This window comes from Quercus lobata, chromosome 5 (assembly GCF_001633185.2).
Source record: "Quercus lobata isolate SW786 chromosome 5, ValleyOak3.0 Primary Assembly, whole genome shotgun sequence".
Classification (NCBI taxonomy): domain Eukaryota; kingdom Viridiplantae; phylum Streptophyta; class Magnoliopsida; order Fagales; family Fagaceae; genus Quercus; species Quercus lobata.
Genome location: NC_044908.1, coordinates 7,691,293 through 7,715,297, shown reverse-complemented (window position 1 = coordinate 7,715,297; position 24,005 = coordinate 7,691,293). Strand labels below are relative to the sequence as shown.

Sequence of the window (24,005 nt, the reverse complement as noted above, 5' to 3'; positions counted from 1 at the left end):
TAAAGAGATGGATATATATACAATATGTACAACAAGAAAAGTGAAAGAAATTATATTTATATATATGGAAATGATGTTTACAAGATAATAAAAGGGTGGGATGGGTTTAATTATTAAGGAACTAACCCACCTATAGCCTTATCCACAAAGATTACAACAAAAAAGGATAAGACTTTTTTTGTGTAGGGTTTCCTAGAGAGAGAGAGAGAGAGTATTTTTTAAAATTTTCTAAGGCTATTTTTTCAGAATTTCCTTTTTTTTTTTTTTTTCTTTTTACTTTTCTCACTTTTTCTCTCTATTTCTCTAATTTTTCCACACTTTTTCTCCTCAAAACTCTATATATTTTCTCAAAAATGGGGGGAAGGGGGTATTTATAGGTGAATGAGGAAAATGGGAGGCTAGCATTAATGTATCGAGATACACTAGTACTTGCCACCCATAGCATGTGGTGGCTAGCATTGGTGTATCATGTATCGAGATACACTAGTACTTGCCACCCATAGCATGTGGTGGCTAGCATTGGTGTATCTTGATACACCAATGCTAGCCATCCACTTTTGCCACTTCATTAGCCCTTTTTCGTCTTTTTTTATTTATTTATTTATTTATTTCTAGCCTGATTTTCACGCAGATGTTTGGAGGCCTTTCTGAGCTCTATTTCCTTCGAATTTTATATGTACAGAAAGGTCTAGATGTCTAGTTTCCAATGGTTTTAGCCTCGCTTGATTTAGTGCTATGGTTTTTGAGATATCGTGCTCGAAAGAAAGGTGGTGCAAAGCTAAAAAATTCTAGATGTTTTTTCTTAAAAAATTCATATCTTCCAATCCAAAGCAAATATTGTCGAGCCATTTTGATGAAAATTAACTAAGACCTTGTTCTTCAAGATGGTCTAGCTCGCCCATTCCAGTTCTTGCCTAATCGGTATAGTTTATTATGTGAAATTAAGTAAAAAACTGCTAGTTTTCCTGAAAAAACAGTGATGAATTTATTAGGGATTTTGGTATTTTGGTAATATCTCATCTATTTTAACTCTGATTTTGGCCCGTAAATTATTATTTCCAAGGGAAAAACATGCCCTATGAGATGGTCTAAAATTAAACAAGATCCAATAGTCGAATAAAAAAGTCAACCTTTTGACCATATCTAGTTACGGTTTTGGTCTTAATTGTTGTAAAATAGATTTTTCAATCATTGTGACTTTTTTATTCACTGTTTAAATATGTTGTACTTATTTTTACTCTTTTTGGCTTTGAAATTCATGATTTTACATTTTTTTTTGTCTTTATATTAATGCGTAAATCGAGACCAGACAAAATACAGTATCGACAATCTCAAGATTTATCTTTCATCATTACCTATTTGTTTTTTTCATTTTGTTAATTCTTAATTTCAACCCCTGTTGCCTTTTACCTTTTGCCGATTCTGAGTTTTTATGAGTGTATTTAAATATATATATATATATATATATATATATATATATATAATAGACTATTAGTTTATTCCTAAAAAAGAAAATAAGACTACTAGACTATTTTAACTATTTGTGGATAGATAGTATTATTTTCAGGGCCAGCTAAATGGGTGAGCAAAAGATGCAATCGCCTAAGGCCCTAAGTAAAAAAAAGGCCCCCAAATTTTAACCAATAGGGTTATTTATAATCAATAAATAAAATAATATTTTTTTCCCATATGAGAAACAAATAAAAAAGAGAGAAAAATGCAACGTTTACAATATTATTCATAACACTTTTATAACTAATGTTAAGTAGTAGGTTGTTACAGCATATTATTAATGGCAAAAAAATAATTATAGTGATATTTTCAAATAGAAAACAAAAAACAACTTAAAACCTAGAATTTGTTGTAAAAAAATATTGTGAATGTTGTACTTCTAAAAAAAATAAGAATAATAATAAGAGGTGAGTTAGCAAACTTTTACTAGTTTTTATCTAAGTCTATCACTAACCCCACTCTTTTACTTACCACTACAATCTGCCACATCAATAAGTATGAAAAATTTTGTCAAGTTTTTTCTGTCTATAAAATTTCTAAAAAAAAGAAAAAATTCTATATAGTTCATGTTAATTAGTAGTAATTTTGCATTTAAAACAAAATAATCAATTTTCGCCTTAGGCCCCCAAATACATCAAGCCGCCCCTGATTATTTTGTATATTCTATTTTTAACTGGCATATATAATAGACTATTAGAAATTTTTTTTTTTTAAATTTAAGTTTTTAATAGAGAAGTGTTTTTTTTTTTTTTGGGTGAGAGTGTGGGGGGGGGGGGGGGTGGAAGAAGGTAACGCTACATATCCCTTGTTTTTCTTTTCATTGCCCTTGCTTATATATGGCTCTAAACATTTATGAATTTAGCATTAAAATAATCATAAGGTGGCTTGTAAGAGTAAGTTTCACCCATTACCCAATTTTTGTTCAATGTGTGGGATCATTAAAAATTAGTTTTTCTAAAACATTCTGCATGGGGCCATTATGCTTATACATTGTAGATCTAGGTCAAAAGCTAGTTTTGTTCTGTACTTAACAGCGAAGTTTGGTAGATTTGATTTATTTTTTAAGGGTGAGGTTTGGGTCTAGTGCCTAGTTACACTGGACCTGTTGATATAATGATATATGTTTACTTTTAGACACATGTCACCATCTTAATGAGTCCAGTACACTGAATGCACTGAACTTAAGCCTCACCCATTTGTTAATAGGAATACTATTTATGCATGATTTGGTTTGTTTGTTATTTGAAAATTTGATGAAGCTTATATTATTTGAAAATTTGAGATCACATGCATGAGTTTCTATTCAGCAAGACCCTTTTGGATATACACCACTGGCAGTTTCTTTAAAACATTCTCTCCTCTCTCCGTGTGTGTGATAAAAATATTTAGTATTTTCAAAAAAAAAAAAAAAAAAAAGGAGTTTCTATTCAGCAAGTATACATGTCTTTATTGCCATGCATCTAGCTTTCTACATAGCTCACGTAACGTGGCCTCATGGATTTTCAAATACTCCCAGCTCATTTATAAGACTTCCCATAGAGGGGTGAAGGGAAAACCCTGTCTTTTATGTGTAGGAATGGCAATGGGATGAGTTTCCTATTCTCCATCCCACTTCACCCTCAATTCAAGGCAGTGTTTTGTTCCAGCCCACATCTTTCAGGTTGGAGGTACTCAAAGGTTCCTACACCACCTCTGTAGTCTGTCCTAGTCAATCTTTTTTATTTTATTTTTTATTTATTTTTATTTTTTTAATTTATTAAAATTTGAATTAAAAAAGATTAATTTTGACAATACAACAACAAATGATATCTCACATTTAAGTTTGAACGTTAAAGAACATATATATTCCTTTAAAAAAATTTATTAAAAATATTATAAAAAGTATTTGTTTTTAATTAATAAATATAAATAAGGCAGGGATAGGTGAATTTAGATAAAAACGTTTATTAGGTTTTAGTACCCTTAGACAAACAAGGTTTAACCAGTTTTAAGGCCAAGTTATTAATTAGATCAATTATGAAACCTTAGGTTAAACAATCAAGCATACATATCATGCATAGCGGGAAAGTAAATATGACACAAGATACGATGACTAAAGAAATCTTATGAAAAAACTTGTTCCAAAAGAAAAAATTGGGGGAACTTGATTTAATTGATCCCGAGGTAACAATTTCACTATAAGTTGGAGATTTACAATCAAGAATAACAATTCGTAGTAAATCTAACTTCAATTATTGTACTGAGCTCTAAATCCCACAAACTTCTTTTATAGTGAACTGCCACAATGTGAACCTCCAATCCATGCACTTCAAAATCTCATTGAAGCTTTAGATCTCTAGCACATTTGATGACTAGTTTGATGGCAACAACTCCTACAACACCTAATCTTAAGTTTCTTCAAATCTGCAATCTATGCACTTTAAAATCCCATTGAAGCTTTAGATCTCTAGCACCTTTGATGACTAGTCTGATGACAGCAACTTCTATGACACCTGATCTTGAGTTTCTTCAAACAAATAACATCGGTAGAAGATTTGAGAGGGTTTTTGACACAAAAACCCTAGATACAGAATAGGGGGCACAATAAGCACTTCTCATTCTCCGTTTTTACAGTCCTATAGAGTCTCTTTTATAGTGTAGAATAAGTGTCATGAAAACCCTAGTAGATTGGATGATGGGTTGGGCTTTTAAAATCTGCAAACTAATACATGGTCTGTGATTTTCGATCGATCGAACTTCAATAAAAATATCTCAGAGGGTAGATGAATATGATCACAAAACAATAAAAAAGTTCTAGCCTTTATATTTCTATGTAGTCCACCTCAGAAAGCTCATTCCATGTCATTTCAAAATAAAAAGCTTGAAGAATATGAGAAAGGAAAGAAAATCAAACCGAACAAGGCTAAACATTTAAGAAAAAGAGAAACACTTTGTGGAAGTGGAGGAAGAGAAAAGAAGAAGAAGGATAAGACCCTTGAGGACGATGGGGTTTTCTAAAGGGGAGGAGTGTTATTTGCCTAATTTATTTTGATTAATATTGAATAAATATTGACAGGGTTAGATTTTACAGTTTGGATTAGTTATATTATTTTGGATTATGGTTAGTTTTATTGATAGATTATAGAAAATTAGTGTTTATTTTTATCTATTTGGAAGTCTGACTTTTATAAATTCAAATATTAACAATGAATAAAGAACAATCATGATTCTCTTTGTTAGAAATTATTAGCTAGTCTAACGTCGAGATCTAGACTCCTTTGAAGTATCCCATTTATCATATTAGGAGGCCGTAATTCTGTCAAAACAACTAACCACAAATTTTATCCATAACAACTACCTAGTAGGATAACCATATTCTTCTTTGTTTATACAATAAATAATGCTTATAGAGAACCTTTTTTTGATAGTTCAATAGTTATAATTGAGAATGGGGGATTTAAACCCTAAGATGTCTTTGTTGAAAGCATTAAGAGATGTCAACTAATTGAGCTATAAGGCTTTTGGCATTGCTTATTGAAAACTTAGGAGTTACTCAAGCTTGGCTTAGAAAAATGGCTTAGTAAAAGCTTATATGAGTAGCCAAGAGCCTTATAATTCAAGTAGTAACTTTTGGTATTTTTAATGGAGACTTTTATAATTCAAATCCAATTCAACGATAAGATATTTTACCAATTAAACTAACCTTCTAGTGCTTTGAATGAAGATATCCAGGATTAAAATACCTTATTTAGCGACAAGAGATTTTACAAATTAAACTAACTGAAACCTACAAAAAGATATTAAGTTCAAATTGAGTAATTTGGTTTTAGGGAAGATAAAGTGGATTAGTAAAGGTAGAAGTTATTCAGGATTCATACACATTCATTATATGTCAAACAGTAAGTTAATTGAATAAAATTTCATTTTATTTTTTTAAAATTATTTTAATAGTAGGGATGGAAGATTTAAAACCTAAACGTTTTCATTGGAAACATTAAAAAGTATTTAGTTGCGTTATTAGGCTCTTGGCAGTTATTTTTTTTTAAATGTAGCCCATTTGAATCTCTTAAAAAGTAGGTCAAATCATGGTTAAGCTAGTTGATTCAAACCATGAACCAACCACCAATTCATCCCGATTATACAGATAAACAAGAATTCTATTAAAAATCAAGGAAAACCGAGAACCAAACTGGTTTAGTCAATTAAAAATAGTTTATGTTAAAAAATGTTATTTTCCTAAACTAAAACAAAGTCGTTTCTGCAAAGAAAATGACACTGTTTATGTTGAAGTTGGTTTTTTTTTTTTTGTTGCTAAATTTCAAAACTCACCATCTAAGTTTTTCTGTTTTTTTTAAGTTTCAAAACACCCTAGTTTAGACTTCCGTTATCTTGTCATTCAAGTGTTATTATCTTGTCAAAACTACATTGTTTTTTGCCTTAATTTAAATTTTATTATTTATTTCCTAAAAATCGTTAATTAAAAAGAAAAACTTTTCAGGTAAAGGTAGACCCACCCACCCTCCCCATAAAATCAAAATCCCCAAAACCATTCGGTGAACCCACCCCCAAAATCCCAGCCTAACCCGAAAATTGAGAGAGGAAGAGGAAGAAGTAGACCAAGATTAAGAGGGAGAAAGAAATTGAGGTTTGAAAAATAACAAACGGAAAGCCCAATTGGGCCCAAACACTAAGCCCATAAACCTTGGAACCAATAAAACTTGCCGTGGAAATAGCAATTTACCCACATCTGAGTCTGACCCGAAACTCGTTCTTCGTTTGTTTTCAGAGGAAAATAACAATGGCAGCTGAGTCTCAGTCTCCGAGTTCTGTTAAAAAAGGTGAGCAACCAAACCCTTCAAGAAAAACCCATTAATAATAAATGTTTAATTAATAGTTTTGAATATTTACTCTCAGTTATTGATTTTTTTTTTTTTTTTTTTTTTTTTTTGGGGTGTTGTTTTCAATATGATGTAGTGGTTGTTCATCTGAGAGCCACTGGTGATGCTCCTATTCTCAAACAAGCGAAATTCAAGGTATTCCTTAAATGGGTTTTATGTGTTTTTATGTATTTTGTTCAAATTGTTTAGTGTTTATTACAATAACCATAATTGAATTTGAAACCCTGGGTGGACTTTGTGTTTGTTTTTAGATTTTATGTGAGTTTCTGCATATGGGTTTTTCATATAAGAGTGAATTATGGTGTGTTAAGGGTCAGCTTGAGTTCATATTCTTTAAGAAGTTGCATAAAAGATAGTTTTTATTTTTTTTAAAGTTGATGTGAATTGCCAGTATCTTATGGATGATGGATTTTGATGGAAAAAATTATTCATGAAGTGTTGAGTCTGATTTGGGAGAAATGCCAATGTTTGTGTCTTCATTGCAAGTATAAGATAGAATTTGGTTCAATAAAGCACGAAAATATATATATGTGTGTATTTTGGGTGTACTTTTTGTGTAATTATGTTCGCATACTAAGATTTGTGGTTCCATATGTACATGAAAAACTTATCAACATAATATCGCGAAGATTATTGTGCAAGTTTAATGGTTTCAACCTAAGTACTGACCTTGACTTATGGGTATGGTGGAGACAGCATTAGTTTTACTAAAACTTCTTTCCCCCGTTCTTTATGACTGTGATTTGGAGGGCACTTCTTCCTGTTGACAAGTGGTGTGTCAAAAACTTGTCAATGACATATGTTTCCAACATATCAGAAATTTGTGCAATTATCCAACTTTAGTTGTGTAGGAACTGTATTATAGAATCAAAATTGATGCATGCCTTTTTTTTATTTAAAAAATATATGGTATAGTGTTACTTGCATATATAGCCTGTCTGCATTTGGCTTTGCTATCACATTTCTGTACAGAAATCCTGTTTGTTAATGCCCACAAATCCTAGATTTAAGCCAATGAGCCCTAGCACAAATGATACTTCCTTCACCTATATAAGTAGGGAGGGTGAGATCTTGTGTTCAAAACTCTCTTATGTTTGTGTAACTTATAATTAAAAAAAAAAATGTAATAAGCTTTAAGAGAATTTGACAATGATAGTTGAGTGTTCTTGTCTTTACCAGACTTAAAATATATAAGTAATGGAAGATGATTTTTGTGCTTCACTGATGAAACGTTTCTTTATGGCAGTTTAAATTATGAATGACAAAATGGCTTGATTTGAGGTCCAAGATTTTCTTGTTTCATGTAGTCTTAGCCATGGAAGATTAAATTGTTACTACATAAATTTGCCCATTCAAGATTTATTTTATGAGATCTCGTGTGAAGGAAAATTGATGTAAAAGTGGTGCAATAGGGTTAAAATAATTTTAATTTGGGTTTTTATTTTATTGGTTGTGTCGGTTTTGTATTTAGGGCAAAATTGTCATTTCATTCATCCTGTGAATTTAGAGTATTTTAGTAATTCAGCTGAGTCTAGAATTTTCTAGAACATCCTAAATATTTTAGATTTGGTTTTCTTTTAGTATAAGTTAGTAGTTTTACTCTTTTTTAAGTTATTACATTATTAGGTTTTTTAGTCTACAAGTTAAACTAGGATTCTTAATACTGGAAAGGTCATGCCCAATTCACAAAGTTCCCACTTTTGCAGGGTTTGGGAGAGGTAATTGGTAGGCAGTCTTAATCCAAATTTTTTTTAAGGAGGCTAACTATCAGACTCAAACCTGCGACTTGTCGCTTTTGGTGGAAGACACTAGGAGTTGTAATACTAATTGTACAAAAAAAGTTAACAACAACAACAAGCCTTAATCCTAAATTTTTGGGGTCAGCTATTGATCCTTAACAGATTGGATAGGTTATGGTTGGCCACATCTCTTTTTCCTCCATTCTATTCTATCTAAATTTGTACACTCCGTTTCTTCCTTAATTGACAAGTCCTTTTTTTATTACTTCTATTAATATTAATCCTCCATTGCATGTCTTTTTTTATTACTTTCTTAATTGGCAAGCCCTAAACTTGGATCAACTCACTCTTTCTTACCAGAAAAAGCCAATGTTGGATTATGTTCTATCATGCTTGAAAATATAAAAAATGAGCAAATATCAATAACCATTTCATCTTTCAATTTCAAGTTTCTTTGTACTTCAACTTATACACAAAACATGAGTTTATGGATAGGATAATAAATAATATTCGATTAACACAAAATTTGGTGTGACTACATGTTATTAGGGAAATGCAAAATTTTCTGTTTGAAAATTTGCTTGCCTACTTACTTCCTTCCCCTCTTTCCAGTCCCTTCTACCACTGCTAGGGGTATTGAAAAGGTGCAGAAGGATTTACTTTGGGATGCCATGGTGATTAAGTAAAAATTCATTTACTAATTTGGAAGATGGTGTGCGCTTCTATCTAGCTAGGGGTTTTGGGAGTGAGAAATTTGGTGTTTTGGGGAAGTGTTGTGGCATTTTGCCATAGAGGAGGAAAATGCTCTTTGGAGAAAAAGTAATGGTAAGTATGGGAGTGAATGGGGTGGTTGGTATTCAAAGGAGGGGAGGGGAGGGGAGGGGAGTGGATGGTGTTGGTCTTTGGAAGTTTATTAAAACGGGGTGGAAGTTGTTTTCCAGGTATATCAACTTTGAACTTGGTAGAGGATCTAAGGTTTGATTTTGGAGTGATTCATGGTGGGGTGATCAGGCTTTGAAGGATGTATACCCAGGGTTATATGGTATAGAATAAGGAGGCAGCTGTGACAGATTATTTATGCTGGAACCCAGGATCTCTGCATTGGGATGTTTTGTTTATGTGAGATTTTCACAAATGGGAAATGGGGAGGTGGGCAGACTTTATGGATCTCATTTATTAAAAAAAATTAAGAGGATTGTAGAAAACCTAATTTGTTGGAGACCTACTAACTACTAGAGAGTAGGAGGGATGCCTCATCCAGTTGTTAATTTCTTGGCATCTTGGACGGGGAGGTTTGCAAAATATCTAAGCGGTGATAGTTGGAAGGTTGCACCTTTGTGTTTTATGTAGGCCATTTGGAGATACAGTAATGATAGAGCTTTTGTGGGAACCCATGTTCTACAATGGATCGAACCTACGTTCTACAGTGGATCTTAAGAAGATCTTTTTACAATCTTTGTATGAATGGATGGCTATATACCATGTCATTCATGTTCTAATCTGTTGCAACTTTCCTTAATTTTACCATCTAAGAATGCACGTTGTGCATTGGGAGATGGTAAATCATGACCCTTTCACAGCATGTGAAACCCACAGCTGCGGGTCCCACATGTTGTGAGAGGGAAGTCTCGTAAGACCATCTCATAAAATATTTTGTGTGTTTTGGTTGGTGTTCCTTCTTTTCAATAAAAATTTCCTTACAAAAAAATCTTGTATTAATGTGTTGAATACTCTTAATGTGGCAGATACCTGGAACTGACAAGTTTGCTAAAGTAATTGACTTTCTACGCCGACAACTTCATCGGGAAACATTGGTAAGATGATCTCTGGTGTGTTTTTTTGTATTTGTTGTAACCTCTGGGCTTCATAATATTAATCTCTTGTACTTTTTTTTTTATTTATTTATTTTAGTTTGTCTATGTCAACAGTGCATTCTCTCCAAACCCAGATGAATTGGTGATTGATCTGTATAATGTAAGTTGCTGTATCTTCATTAATTTTTCTTACTCTATTGTCTTCTTTATTATGGCCATGGATAAATGCTTGCTATATTGGGGTAATTTAATTAGTTATTTTTCATTCATATTCTTATTAAACTAAATATCCAATATATATATATATATATATAGATGATGATGATGAATTGGCCCAAATTTATTGTGAGAGTATCAACATTGTCTAATTTTTGTTTGATAGTAAAAGGTATAGTGTAAGACAAAGAAATGGCTTTGATCGGACATTCTGCTTGTTAAGCTTTCCAAATATGCCTTATTCTATTTTTGTAATTCACGATTTTTTCTGACTGTTGGCCATTGGGGATAATTATTTCTGAAAGATTATAACACCGTTAAGATATATGAAATTTAGGCTGAGGACAGGGGAGCTGCAATGCTGCATGCAATGGTTTGAAATTTGAACCATATGTTCATTGTTTTGCTGTTGTTGTGGACATCATGCTTGTTGTGTGTACTTAAAAGCAAATGCTATATTGGCATTTGATCCCTTCTAACATTGTAAAATAATATCAACCATGAATGTCTTCTTTCGTTTACTTTAATATACTTATTCTGTTTTATGTGCAAAAAAAGGGGGAGCCAATGTTATAGCTTGCTGTTTTGGTGTATATGGTATTCTTCATTAAAAACCCTATAAAAAAAATTCCTGTCTTTCGATGTAGATGCATAACCCTAATTCAAGTTCAAAGTGGAATAAGGAGTTCAGTTTTAAAGGAAATTAGAGAAAAGTGGAATACATAAACATCATTTCGGGGGAGAAAGGCATAGAGTACTGTGAATATTGTGTTAGTTTTTCTAATAAGCAAGGAGTTGAAATATTAGTTATTTCTGTAGATTGTTTTTATGTTAAGCTCATGATGTCTCACCATTGGGTAATGAGTTCTGACTCTTCCAACTAGAATTTAGACTATTCTTTGGGACTAACCCTAGGGATTTATGTTCGAACTTCCTTTGTGTTTGGGATGGGAGACTGCACATGTTTGAGGATTAGTTTGGTGCTTGAAGAGCTTTACACATCTCCTTAGTGCATGTGCACACACACACACACACACATGCGTGTGCACTAGGAAGAGGGGTTCCCATGTGGTTAGCAAAAACAGTGTAAAAAACTTAATTCTCTGCTTATGTATTAAATTTCATAGCTGCTCTATCTATGACCATAACTTTAACTATTGCTACTTGGACATTGCAGAATTTTGGTTTTGATGGTAAACTGGTGGTTAATTATGCTTGTTCCATGGCATGGGGCTAACTCTTGGATTTTGGTGAAGGGTCTGCTTGTGTAAATTCATTTTGTAAGTATATTTACGATATGCATTTCATTTTTAATCTTTCAAATTCCTCCTTGGTATCATTCAGAACACCAACCACCCCCACACCCCACACCACCACCACCCCCCCCCCCCCCAACAAAAAAAAAAAACCCAAAAAAAAGGGAAAGAAATGGCAAACTAAGAACCAAAAAAAAATTATAAAAAAATCAAGATCTATCCTATAATTGATTTTAAGTGGCATCATATTTTGCAGAAACTTGGATTATTACTTCCATACAAGCAAGGAAACATGATTTGATGGTAAATTTGAAGATTGTGATTAGGGGATTGAAGATTGGAACTGAAAGTTTAGATTCATAATCATTTGAGTTGAAGCCACACTTTTATTGAGTTGCTTTGCTTACAAGCTGTAATTACCTGGTTGATTGATATTCAATACATAATGATGTATATAGCTAAAAGGTTAATGCTAAATGTGCTCCATGTGGATTCTCAAAAAAAAAAAAAAAAAAAAATGTGCTTCATGTGAGAAAAATTTGTCTAATGATAGCAAATTGACTTATCAGTATTATTGTCTCATTAAAAACAAAAACCTCATTGCATTTTAAAGCTTTCATTTACCATGTGCCATAAATTTTGAAAAGTAAGTACTTTATTTACGTCGTGTCCTTGTACTTCTATGGGGATTGTCATCAATGAAGTGGAATGCATTATTGAAATGTGAAATAATCATGCTTGGGGATATGCCTTGTCAATTTGTTATGTGGCAAATTTGGTCATTGCAATCATGATGCAGTGCAAAATTCTCAAAGCGAACTCGTGCGCTGAAGGTAAAAATTAATATATATATATATATATATATAAAATAAAATAAATAAATACAACTTAAATGTCAGCATATAAACTTTTTAGAAGTTTTTTCTTTTAAAAATTACGAAAAATAACATTCTCTTATAAACTCACGAAAACACCCAAAAAAAAAAAAAAATCTAAATTATGTAATATTTTTCTTTCCTTCTTTAATTAATTAGATTTTTAAAAAAAATAATTCTACTTATATTAGAGAAATGATTACTTCAAGAGCATATGAGAAAAAGATGCAAATGATACCAAAAAAAAAAAAAAAAAAAAAAGAGAAATACAAAATTGAAAATTCATCTACGTGAATGGGATGACTTTCAGTTTACCCCTCTTTACCTTTACCTTGGACTAAAATGGAAAGTCATATCTTCCATTCAAATTGATATACCTCTCTCTTTGTCATGCACATAAATCATTAGGCTAGATAATTCCATTGTGTATTTAGTTGGAAGCTGTTATAGTCATTTTACTTTTAAAGGATTAATAATAGCTTTCTGTCTTATTATATCATTTCCCTATCAATGTGCTAATAGCATTGAATTTGTTTTCTTTGCTAAATGCATTCTACTTAATGATTACTAAGAATCATAATATAGATTTTTTTTTTTTTTTTTTTTTTTTTTTTTTTTTTTTTTTTATAATCTTATAAAAATCGTGAAAATTCATTTGAAAATTATTTAAACTCATTGATTTTTTTTTTTTTTTTACTTAAATTTGTTTATTTTATTTTATAAAGTCAATACCTGTCTTTATATTTTAATCAATTGTTAAATTAATTATTTACAGGAGGAAAAATATTTTTAGGTGTGACCAAATTTTATAATGAAACAAATACTATAAAATAAAATATTATACTGCAAAACAAACTAGCTTAAGAATAGAGAAAAATAACTATAAAAAGCCTAGAAACCGGGGAAGCAATAAAACTTGCCCTGGACATAGTAATCTCTTCATAGGAAAATAACAATGGCAGCTTAGTCTCAGTCTATGAGTTCTGTTAATAAAGGTTTTATGTAAGTTATCTTTTTATTAGATTTTATATAATTTAAGTTTGTTAGTGATCCTTCTAAAAAAAATTTCCTAAAGCAGTCACAATTGCAAAGAGTGTGCAACTCACCATAACAAGGTGGAGACAGCATTTTTTTTTCACTAATACCCCTGGTCCCTTCCCGCCCTGTTCTTTATATATGTCTGTGATTTGGAGGGCATTTCTTGTTGCTGACAATTGGTGTGTCAAAATCATGTCAATTTCATATCTTAAAATAGCTGCATGTTGTGTGTACTTAAACGCAAATGTTTGATTGGCATTTGATCCCTTCTAATAACGTTGTAAATAATATTAACCATCAATGTCTTTTTTTCTTTCACTTTAATATACTCTGTCTGATGTATGCGTCCTCCTGCCACCTCCAAAAAGAAATAATAATAATAATAATAATAATAATAAATGAAAGTTTTTTGAGAGGTGGAGCTATGACTATGATAGCTTGCTGTTTTGGTGGGTATGGTATTCTTCATGAAAAACCCTATGTGTAGTCTTTTGTTGTAGATGCATAATCCTAATACAAGTTCAAATTGGAATAAGGACTTCAGTTTCAAAGGTGATTAAAGAAAAGTGGAATTCATAAGCATCATTTGTGGGGGAGATCTAGATTACTTGATAATTGGTTTTGGCGGGTGGGGTTAGTTGCCTGTAGGTTTCATTGGTTAGAGGCGAGCTCAAAGGACTCTTCTTTAGAAAAGTTTGCTATGTAAAAAAAAAAAAGAAAAAGAAAAAAGGAAAAAAAAGAAGAAGCCAATTATGGGGGAGAAAGGCATCAATAAGAGTACTGTGAAGACTGCTAGTTTTTCTAATAAGCAAGGGGTTGAAATACTTGTTATTGGTGTAGATTGCTTTAGTAAAACTATTTTGAATTAAAGTGATCTTTCTATCCACTGAGATGCTTTTATGTCTAGCTCAATATGTCTCACTATTGGGTAATGAGTTCTTACTCTCCCCATTATAATATAGCCTATCTTTTTGGGACTACCCCTAGGGATTTATGTTGGCAACTGCCTTTGTGTGTGTGTGAGATTGGAGCACTTCACATGTTTGAGAGCATTCACATAAGTAGATGTAAAGTCTTTTAAAATACAAAAATCCCTTCATTTTATACATTTTGGCCAAAAAAATACCCACATCAATGGGTGTAAAATTGTGCATAAATGCACAATTGCTACAGTAATCGTGCATATATGCATGGTTACTGTAGCATTTGCATTTAATATTTTAATAAATTCTTCTCTCTCCTTGTCTCTGGGTTTTGGTCATCTCACCTCACTCTCCCTTTCTTCATTTGATCAAATCATGCCTCCATTGCCACGATCATTAAACCACTGTCGTCGATAAATCATCAAACCACGCCGATCACCAACCACGCCGGTCAAATCATCAAATCATCAAACGAAGGTGTCTCTGATCATCAAACCATGCTGATCAAATCATCAGTGGGTTTCGGGTTGGGTGAGTGATGAATGGGTCTGGGATTGAATGAGTTTCGAATTGACTGGGTTGGTTTTCCTTGATGATGGTGGCTGGGTGGTGATGATGCTAGCTGGGTGTGGAGTGATCATTGGTAGTGATGGGTCTGTGAGAGAGAGGGGCAGTGAGGGAGGGAATAATAAAAAATTATAAAAGAATGAATATTTTATTGAATAAATGTGTAGAATAGATAAATTGATGTAGATGTTTTGTAAAAATGGGTATGTAAAAAAAAAAAAAAAAGTAGCTTTTTTTTGTGTAAAATAGATTGGGAGTTTGCATCCACTGATGTGGATGCTTTGAGTATTATATTTTGGTGCTCTAAGAGCTTTTACACATTTCCTTAGCACAGGCGTAGAGGGAAAGGGGCTCCCCATAGGGCTACCTTTGACTAATTTAATCCTTTGCATATATATTAAATTGCATAGCTGTTCTATCTATATGACCATAACCTCAATTATTGCTACTTGGACATTGCAGAATTTTGGTTTTGATGGGAACTGGTAGATAATTATGCTTGTTCCATGGCATGGGTTAATCAGTTACTTTTTTTTTCCTCATAAAACATTTTAAAAAATATTTCAAAAACTAATACCCTTTGGACATTGGTTAACTTTTTTTTTTTTCTATTTATGAATTACATTCTTTTTTGCTATTTTTTATTTCTCCTTGCTCTGCTAGTAGCTATTATCATTCAGACCACCCCACCCCTAAAAAGGAAAGAGTAATACAAAATTAGGAACAAAATTTAAATAAATAAAAATCAAGATCTCTCCTGTAATTGATTTTAAGAGGCAGCTAATTTTGCAGAAACTGGGATTATTACTTCCATAAAGGCAAGGAAACACGATTTGCCTGTAAATTGAAGATTATGATTAGAATTTAGGAGATGAAGATTGGAACTGAAAGTTTAGATTCATATAATCATTCAAGTTGAAGCAACACTTTTACTGCCTAAGGTGTGTTTCGTATACAAGCTGTAATTACCTACTGATTGACATTCAATACATTATTATGCATAGCTAAAAGGTGTTGATGCTAACTGTTGACATTTATTTTTCTTTTGTATTCTTAAGGCTGTCGGCCCTTATCCATGCATTCATCTTTCCTAGACTTTTTCGGTGGTGAAAAGTGCCCCATGTGGGAAATTTTTTTCTAATGATACCAGAAATTGACTTGTATTCTTTGTTGGTAGTTCAGTATTATTGTCTCATTAAACAAAAATATTATCGCATTGCATTTCAAAGCTGACATTGACTTACCATCCTCTGTTGGTAGAAGTCTCATTGAAAATTTTTTTACTGCATTATTTCAAAGCTGTCATTACCATGTGCCATAAATTTTGAAAATTAATACACTTAATAAGTTGTGTCCTTTGCTTCAATGGGAATTGTCATCAATGAAGTGGGATGCATTATTGAAATGTGAAGTAATCTTGCGTGTATGCCTTGTCAATTGGTTGAGTGTCAGATTTGGTCTTTGCAATCTGATAAAAGAGTTGTATATAATGCACAAAACTTTCATTTTTATGGAGTTTAAAAGAGGTCATGGTAGACCGTTTTACCTTCAATTTATTTTCGAGCTTATTCTCAAACTCAAATCTGCGACTTATCGCTTTTTGTGGAAGACACTTACTATTGTACGAAGGCTTGATTTCTGGTTATTACAGTCTAATGCAACACAAAATTCTCAAAGCAAACATATTTGCAAAAAAAAAAAAAAAAAAAAAGAAGATTGAAAATAATTTTTAGAGGTGCTCTAAAAATAGTACATAAATTTTTTATTTCTGAATTAAGCAATATTTTCCTTCCCTTTTAACCAATTATATTTCTTTCTTTCTTTTATAAATTCACTTGTATTAGAAAAAAAAAATCACTTTAAGAGCACATGGGAAAAAAATGTTAATGATACCTAAAGCATGAAAATTGCAAAATACTTTGCGTGAATGACATAACTACCAGTATATCCCTATTTAGGGTGAGTTTGATTCAACTTTTTGCCTTTAGGTGTTTTAAAAAAAATAGTGATTTACAATTGCTGCTTAGAGGATACAATTCGAAAACACACATTTTCATGTTGCAAGACTAAAAAGCATGATTTTGAAATTTGACCAAATGTACTGTGGTCATGTTTGCAAATTACCAATGAGCCAATACAGCTTTAACTAATCAGACACTTAGAGCAATTTCAATTTTTCATCCTGTTATTTAAAACCCATAAAAACTTAAAATAAATAACATTGTAGCCAGAAAGAGGGGGAAAAAATCTACGTTTAATAAAAATGCAAATTTTGCATTTTATATTTACATTGTCACTCCTTCCTCTTCTTTCTCATAATCTCATCTCTTATTCTCTTACCCCCCCCCCCCCCCCTTTGGATTGCAAATATCAAATTATGTTATATTTATTCTCTCTCCTTCCCCGGCCCCTTTTTTTTTTTTTTTTTTTTTTACCTTGAATGACTTTGCTAAAACCCAAAAAAAAATAATAATAATAATAATAAAAAGAAAAAAGATGCAGATGTTCTACGGAACTAGTGGTGGCAGTATTGGAATATGAATTTGGTATTTATGAATTAGACATGTCTTTTCTCCTTGGACTTTTTTTTTTTTTTTTAGTTTTTATTGTTGTGGTTTTTTTTATTTTTTTCCCCCTCATATGGTTGCATTTTTTGTTGTTGATTTTATTTAGCATTACTAGAGTGCTTTTATGGAATTTGTAAGCAAAATGATTGAAAGAGAGGTTGAAAGTAAAGTGAGGGTGAAAATGACTTGTTGAAAATACGTTGCTTTGATTTTGAAGTGGTTGAGACTGAGACTATGGATGTAGACTCCATTTGTGAAGTAGATGATATATGGTGTAGATTGCAACCCACTAGAATTATTATAAAAAAAAAAAAAAAAAAAAAAAAGGAAGAAGAAGATAAAACCTAAGAGTTAGCGCCCAAGAATACTTGAAATTAGCACGAAACCATTACAACAACTTTATTACTCATTCAGAAGTACAAATACTGAACTTTGGGATTTTCAAATTACATCAAAATGGAATAATTGGAATTCAACTAATAATCTAGTGGTAGATTATTTACTTTTACAGAGAGAAGGGAGGACTCTTCTTGTAGAAGTGAATAATTTCTCATTCTTTTCTCCACATTTTACTTAGCAAAAAAGAAATGAAATAACTTCAAAACCAAACATAAAAATGAAAATAACTTTCTAACCAAGTAAGGAAAGAATAAATCAAGAGACACATCCAATTACATTAAATATGAAATTCAAAAATTGAAATTACATTCTAAAACTTGAATAAGATCTGTAAAATCATTGGACCCAACTAACAGGCCACAATCTCAACTATTTGACCTTTCGTTTTTTGATAAACAACAAGTTGATCTGTTAGGTATGTTACATTTAAATCAAAGTATCCACTTAATTCTTTCAGTTTCAGTAGTTGGAAATTAATAAGTGACTCTGAGCTCCAATCAATGTGTGTACCCAGTTGTACATCGTACATATGGCAGCTTCTTTGTTGTGCAACTGAAAATGACTTGCAATTTTATTTTGCATGTGGTTTCACAATATGTACCTTCATTATCAGAAAGAATGTGACATAACAGACAGAATGGTATTCCATGGAATGTAAATTCCAATTCTGAATAGATTATAATAGAATGCAAGGTCGTTCTATTTCTCTGGCTTTCTGATAGTTGGACCTGATTTCATGTAAGCTTGACAATTAATCTTTATAAGAATCTCTGACAGGAAGGACCCCATCATCTACTTCATCAAGTTGACTCTGATTTAATAAGGGTCACCTAACAAGTTACAATCCATAGCATGGACTTCATTGTTCTACATGGAATTGTACAATAATTTACAGAATGAAAGGGATTCCTTTAGAATCACAAAATTACGAACCTTGCATGGTGTTTCATCATCAAATTATTTTCAGAGATGAAGGCATTTGCAGATGGTACTAATAATTGAAGGGAGAAAGGCAACAAAACCACACATAGTGTGGATAGCAGTAGTACTTTTAGCAAGTATGACCACCCATCTTTAAGCACACTACCAAGGACAAAGGTTGGTAGGTTGAGCTTTAATGAGTTCAAATATCAAACTTATTTTGCGAGTAAAATTAACCATTTGGTAACAGATTTTTATAGAGACGTAATTTCTGACTTGGATATAACGTGTGTGGTAGAGAGAATTGGATTGAAAGATGAGAGGAATGATGTGTCTCTTTCCTTGCTTTCCAAATATGTACATTACTGCATTTTAACAAACAAAAAAAACAAGAAAGAGAAAGAAAACAACAAGGGCCATTCAACCAATTGATCAACAAATGAAAAAACAAGTTCAATCCATACAGATACAGCCCTACTAGCATGCGCTAATAAGGTCAAGCAGGGTGATATATCGATTTGCATCTGCATTGTTTACCATTAGTCTCTCTTAGATATGTAGCCACTAAATGTCACTGAAGCTAGGCTAATTGATTCTGCTGACACATGTGGTAGTGCCTTGCAAAAGTTGTCCTATTAAAAGTTAAAGATATCACGTGTCCTTGAACATAGCCAATCAAATGCATCCAGAGAAAAAGAGACAGTTAATCCATAAAAGAGACAAGGATTTGCATACCAACTGAGGCTGCAAGCTGTTGTTAGTCTTCACATGGGACTATTACTTACATTACTTTATTGATTAGCATTAAAAATGTGCTACCTCAATAGTTGTGAAAATAATTCTAAATATATAGACTTATTATAGCCATAATAAGGCTGGGAAAAGTTTCAGTATGAAAGGTCCCAACTCTTTTGTGATGAAAAAAAGAAAGAAGAAAGAAAAATATAATCCGATTATAGATTCAAAAGCTTTTTCTAACACAGTAACCTATATGCCTTTCAGGCTTTCACAAAGTGTTATGCGGTAATCATCTGGACATGAGAATGCTTTGTCTTCTTTGTCGGCCTTTAAAATGTTACAAATTATCTTAGCACAAATATTAATTAATGAATATGAGCCACACATGGCCTTTTGTCTCATCATGCTTATATGCTTTAACCCTTGTCCACAATAATGTGGACAATTCCTTTCTCACTTTTATCATAGCTGTTTACTATATATTTTTACACAATTTTTTTCCGTCACCAAAGCTGTACCGTCATCGATTAAGAACTAAATGCCAAAATTTTCATTACCATGGTGCTTTTCATATTTCTATTGACAAATATTAATTAATGAATATGAGCCACACATGGCCTTTTGTCTCATCATGCTTATATGCTTTAACCCTTGTCCACAATAATGTGGACAATTCCTTTCTCACTTTTATCATAGCTGTTTACTATATATTTTTACACAATTTTTTTCCGTCACCAAAGCTGTACCGTCATCGATTAAGAACTAAATGCCAAAATTTTCATTACCATGGTGCTTTTCATATTTCTATTGCCTTAGGTTGCTAGCCATGAATTTTGTTTTGTTTTTTTTTTTCTCTTTCCATGGCCAGGTTGGTATGCAATGATTGATATAGAAGAAATTGAAGAGGAAATTTAACTTCATAAAATGATAAGGACTAATTCATGGAAGTTATTTACAGTTCAGCACATCTAAGAGCTGATACCTCCACCAAATTCATGAAGAACTTAGAAGAAAAAAAAATAGAGTTATTAAATGAATTATTATTTATTACATACACCCTACTGATTAGCATGAACTGCACCAAATTTATGAAGAGGAAAAAAAAGGTCAAAACAGTTTATGAAACATCACTGAAGCCCTGATCAAGTTCAAGGAATTGGCTAACCCACTCTAAATTCAAAGTAGTCTCATTAGAGAAATCAAAGAACTCATCCACATCAAAGTCACTTTTTGAGTCATCAACTCCTTTAGATGTATTCTCCTCTCCACTCATTTCTTCATTGACTTTCTCTTCCTCCCTATTTTCCTGAACGGTATAGCTATCTCTTGTTGCAGCTCCACTTTGCTTCTCCTTCTGCCGTAACTTCTTGCTCAAATGAGAATTCCAGTAGTTCTTTATCTCATTATCTGTTCGACCGGGTAATCTTCCGGCTATCAAAGACCACCTAAGATAATTAAAAACAAACAATTATAGAAAAATCCAACCTTGACCATGTTTAACTATATGAACATAGAAGTTAGAACAACCATGTTAATATATATTGGCCTATGTTTGACATGTGAATTAATTAACCTGTTTCCAAGTAGTTTGTGGAGCCTAAGTATCAAATCCTCTTCTTGGTCTGATATGTTTCCTCTCTTGATGTTAGGCCTCAAGTAATTCAACCATCTTAGCCTGCAACTCTTGCCGCATCGGTTAAGACCTACAATAAGCAAAGACTTATTAAGCCTTTGATCAAAATTTAGGAACATCATTTTCATAACAAATATAGTATTGAAGTTATCAAGTTTAGAATTCAACTTGGTGAAATTGAAAATGACCTGCTTTAGTTGCAATTATCGTCCACCTTTTAGCACCATGGATTGCAATAACCTCAGCCAGTTTTCTATCTTCCTCAGCTGTCCATGCTCCCTTGTTGAATTCCTTCTTAGTTGAAACACTATTAATGGCTTCCATTGCCTTCACTTCTCTTTTAATAGACCTATCTGCCATGGAAGCCATTAGCTTTTGTTTGTGTTTGTCTAAATTCACAGAGAGAGAGAGAGAGAGAGAGAGAGAGAGAGAGAGAGTTTGTCAGGCTTGGGGAGCTTGGTATACTTATGTAGAGGGTGTGTAGTTTTGGTTCTGTCTATCATCTACCTTTCTTGGTGGGGGAGAAGAACCTCAACTACCGCCTTATATATATGTGTGTGAGAATAAGACATGAACTTTGAGAGTGCCGCACAAAGAAAAAAGTGACTGATCATGGCTTGATGATTGAGCAATTAAGAGTGCTATAAAGTTTTTACATGCTAAATGTGCTACTACAAAGGCTGCTAAAGAAAAAAGGCCTTTTAATATTATACTAAGTGCGCATATGCCTGACTTTAGGAAAAAAGAAGAGAAAGCAAAGGTGACAAAAGCATTATAATAATTGGTGAAGAAAGATATATTCAAAAAAAGAAAAAAAAAAAAAGAGGAATTATCAGATGGCTGTGGTAAAAGTTTATCAGATCCCCAGGGTAGAATAGGTTTGTCATATAGTAGCTATTGGTAAAAATTAGTGTTTTTAAGCTGTACAGTTTACTTTTTGCATGTGCAAACATATTGTAATGAAAGGCATGCAGATTTATGCTAAAAGGTTTGGTGACAAAAGGGTAAGCTAAGAGATAATCAGATAAATGCATTACCTTTTTTCGATTTTTGTAGATAAATACAATACTTAGTTGCAAGTAACAGTTTTATCCTGAAAAGATAAGCTTTTATTGAGCCACAGAAAGAGAGAACCTTATAGTGAGTGCATGAGGAACTCTTTTGATTGGTTGGTCTTCTTTGCTTCAGTAAGGGCACGAGATGTCTGACTTGTCTACAGTACTGGACCATATGTCCCTCGTACAGCTCGCACGCACTATTTTAATTTGTTGTAGACCTTATTAAAACAGTCTCACTTATTATTATAAAATTGTAGATTATAAAGATGTTTGACTAGTAATATATCATCCAATATTTGAGATGGACCATCAAATTTATAGCATTAATGTACAATACTGATGGATAGAAATTACTCTAAAAAGTAATGGAACGTCATATTTTTCATGAACATTGAAACGTCACTTTTACTTTTTGCTAATGTGTGTGTTCAAAATTCTTCAAAAACCAAACTTTTTTTTTTAGGTATTCTAATCCCCTGTTCTACATACACAAGCAGTGGCGGCTCTAAAATTTTTCTTGAGGAGGGGATCATTATGAAATTTAAATTAAACAAATTTTAGTAAAAAGATAACTTGAATATACTGTGTTATTGAAAAAAAAAATACATACATGAAATTTTTACAAGTTTTCAAATTTTGAAATCGTCAAATGATAGTTTATTATCAATTGTCATTATCTATTGTCAATGTAGATGTAACCATTTTATTTTGTTAAGTTTGTATAACAATTTTTTTTTTTTTTTGTGTAGTTTTCATTATTTATTAGTTATTTTATAAATTATTGACCTTATATTAATTATTGACCCACATAACCACATTCATCCATACATAAATAATACATTTAACAATCACTAACTTTACTTTTTTTTTTTTCTTGAATCACTAGTTTTATAACAAAAAGTTATTATAACATCATAATAATATACACATGTAACAAATCCTCCGTATTTCTTGGTTATTAAATTATATAAAGTTATAGTATATTTATACTATACATGTACATCTTCACATAGATCACAATTCACACAAATAAGATTATATCAAAAAATAAAATAAAAAATAATGCACAAAATTAGTATCAAACACACACACACATACTCTCTCTCTCACATATATATATAATATAAATTTATAATAAAGAGAGACATTCAGAATTTACAAACACTCACATTTTACTCTTAGAGTCAGAGATATATAGAAAGTCAGATAGAGAATAGAGATGAGATGAGATTCATGAGAGAAAGGAAGAGTGATTTGTGTTGTTAATTAGTTTTGGGGAGAATTGATCTATGTTGTTTGATTTTTGTGTTAAATTGATTTGTGATCAGGGTGTACAAGATTTAAGCCAAGTTGTGCAAAAATATTTTTAAGGGTAATTAAATTAATTAAAAATATATTTTATATATAATTTTTTTTTTCAAGTTAGGGGGTTCATTTGAATCCCCTGACTTACAAGTACAGTCGCCCCTGCACACAAGTTAATTATAGAGAGGAATCCCTAGAGATACTTTTGAACTCAAGATTTTATGGATTCCGTGACATCTTAAAAACCACTAGACCAACCCCATGAGTTAATATCACTTTATTTTGGTTCACTAATTACACCATTTTTTATATGCATCAATCACAATAAAATATATCAACAATTGCAAAAAAAAAAAAAAAAAAAAAGGTAATAAATATATTGTTACTTACAACTTTAGCAAATAATCCATTTATACTATTCTAATACATTGTTTATTTGCTCAAGAAACCATGTGTTTTCTTGAGGAAGTCAGACAAGAAGAAAGGTTTATGCAAAGTGGGAATTAGGTTGAAGTATGTTTTAATTTAAAGGTTAGGTGAATATGGGGATGCTGTATATGATTCAGT

General features: G+C 31.9%; 2 protein-coding genes across 3 annotated transcripts; one reads left to right on the top strand and one right to left on the bottom strand.

Moving 5' to 3' along the window:
* Positions 1 to 6,021: 6,021 nt before the first annotated feature.
* LOC115989077 (ubiquitin-like protein ATG12) lies at positions 6,022 to 12,136 on the top strand. 2 transcript variants are annotated; one of them, XM_031112743.1, is made up of 7 exons: positions 6,022 to 6,329; positions 6,466 to 6,524; positions 8,096 to 8,107; positions 9,874 to 9,942; positions 10,040 to 10,102; positions 11,336 to 11,438; positions 11,671 to 12,136. In XM_031112743.1, exons 1-6 carry the CDS (start codon positions 6,290 to 6,292, stop codon positions 11,393 to 11,395), a joined length of 303 nt encoding a protein of 100 aa, XP_030968603.1. In that variant the 5' UTR covers positions 6,022 to 6,289; the 3' UTR covers positions 11,396 to 11,438; positions 11,671 to 12,136. The 2 variants fall into 2 exon arrangements, with proteins under 2 accessions (XP_030968603.1, XP_030968604.1); XM_031112744.1 differs by lacking the exon at positions 8,096 to 8,107 and having other exon boundaries at positions 6,025 to 6,329.
* An 8,315-nt stretch (positions 12,137 to 20,451) lies between these two features.
* LOC115992072 (transcription factor MYB114-like) lies at positions 20,452 to 21,661 on the bottom strand. The gene is made up of 3 exons (XM_031116118.1): positions 21,264 to 21,661; positions 21,016 to 21,145; positions 20,452 to 20,887 (listed from the first exon to the last, which is right to left on the bottom strand). The coding sequence occupies exons 1-3, from the start codon at positions 21,442 to 21,444 to the stop codon at positions 20,560 to 20,562; spliced, it is 639 nt and encodes a 212-aa protein (XP_030971978.1). The 5' UTR covers positions 21,445 to 21,661; the 3' UTR covers positions 20,452 to 20,559.
* Between the last annotated feature and the right edge of the window lie 2,344 nt (positions 21,662 to 24,005).

Bases quoted from the DNA above. Each gene is read 5' to 3' on its own strand.
- LOC115992072 (XM_031116118.1), bottom strand. From the start codon at position 21,444: ATGGCTTCCATGGCAGATAGGTCTATTAAAAGAGAAGTGAAGGCAATG. The intron at 21,146-21,263 runs GTCATTTTCAAT...TGCTTATTGTAG, and splicing joins GATAATTGCAACTAAAGCAG to GTCTTAACCGATGCGGCAAG. The intron at 20,888-21,015 runs GTTAATTAATTC...TAATTATCTTAG, and splicing joins CACAAACTACTTGGAAACAG to GTGGTCTTTGATAGCCGGAA.
- LOC115989077 (XM_031112743.1), top strand. From the start codon at position 6,290: ATGGCAGCTGAGTCTCAGTCTCCGAGTTCTGTTAAAAAAG. The intron at 9,943-10,039 runs GTAAGATGATCT...TATTTATTTTAG, and splicing joins AACTTCATCGGGAAACATTG to TTTGTCTATGTCAACAGTGC. The intron at 10,103-11,335 runs GTAAGTTGCTGT...TGGACATTGCAG, and splicing joins TGGTGATTGATCTGTATAAT to AATTTTGGTTTTGATGGTAA.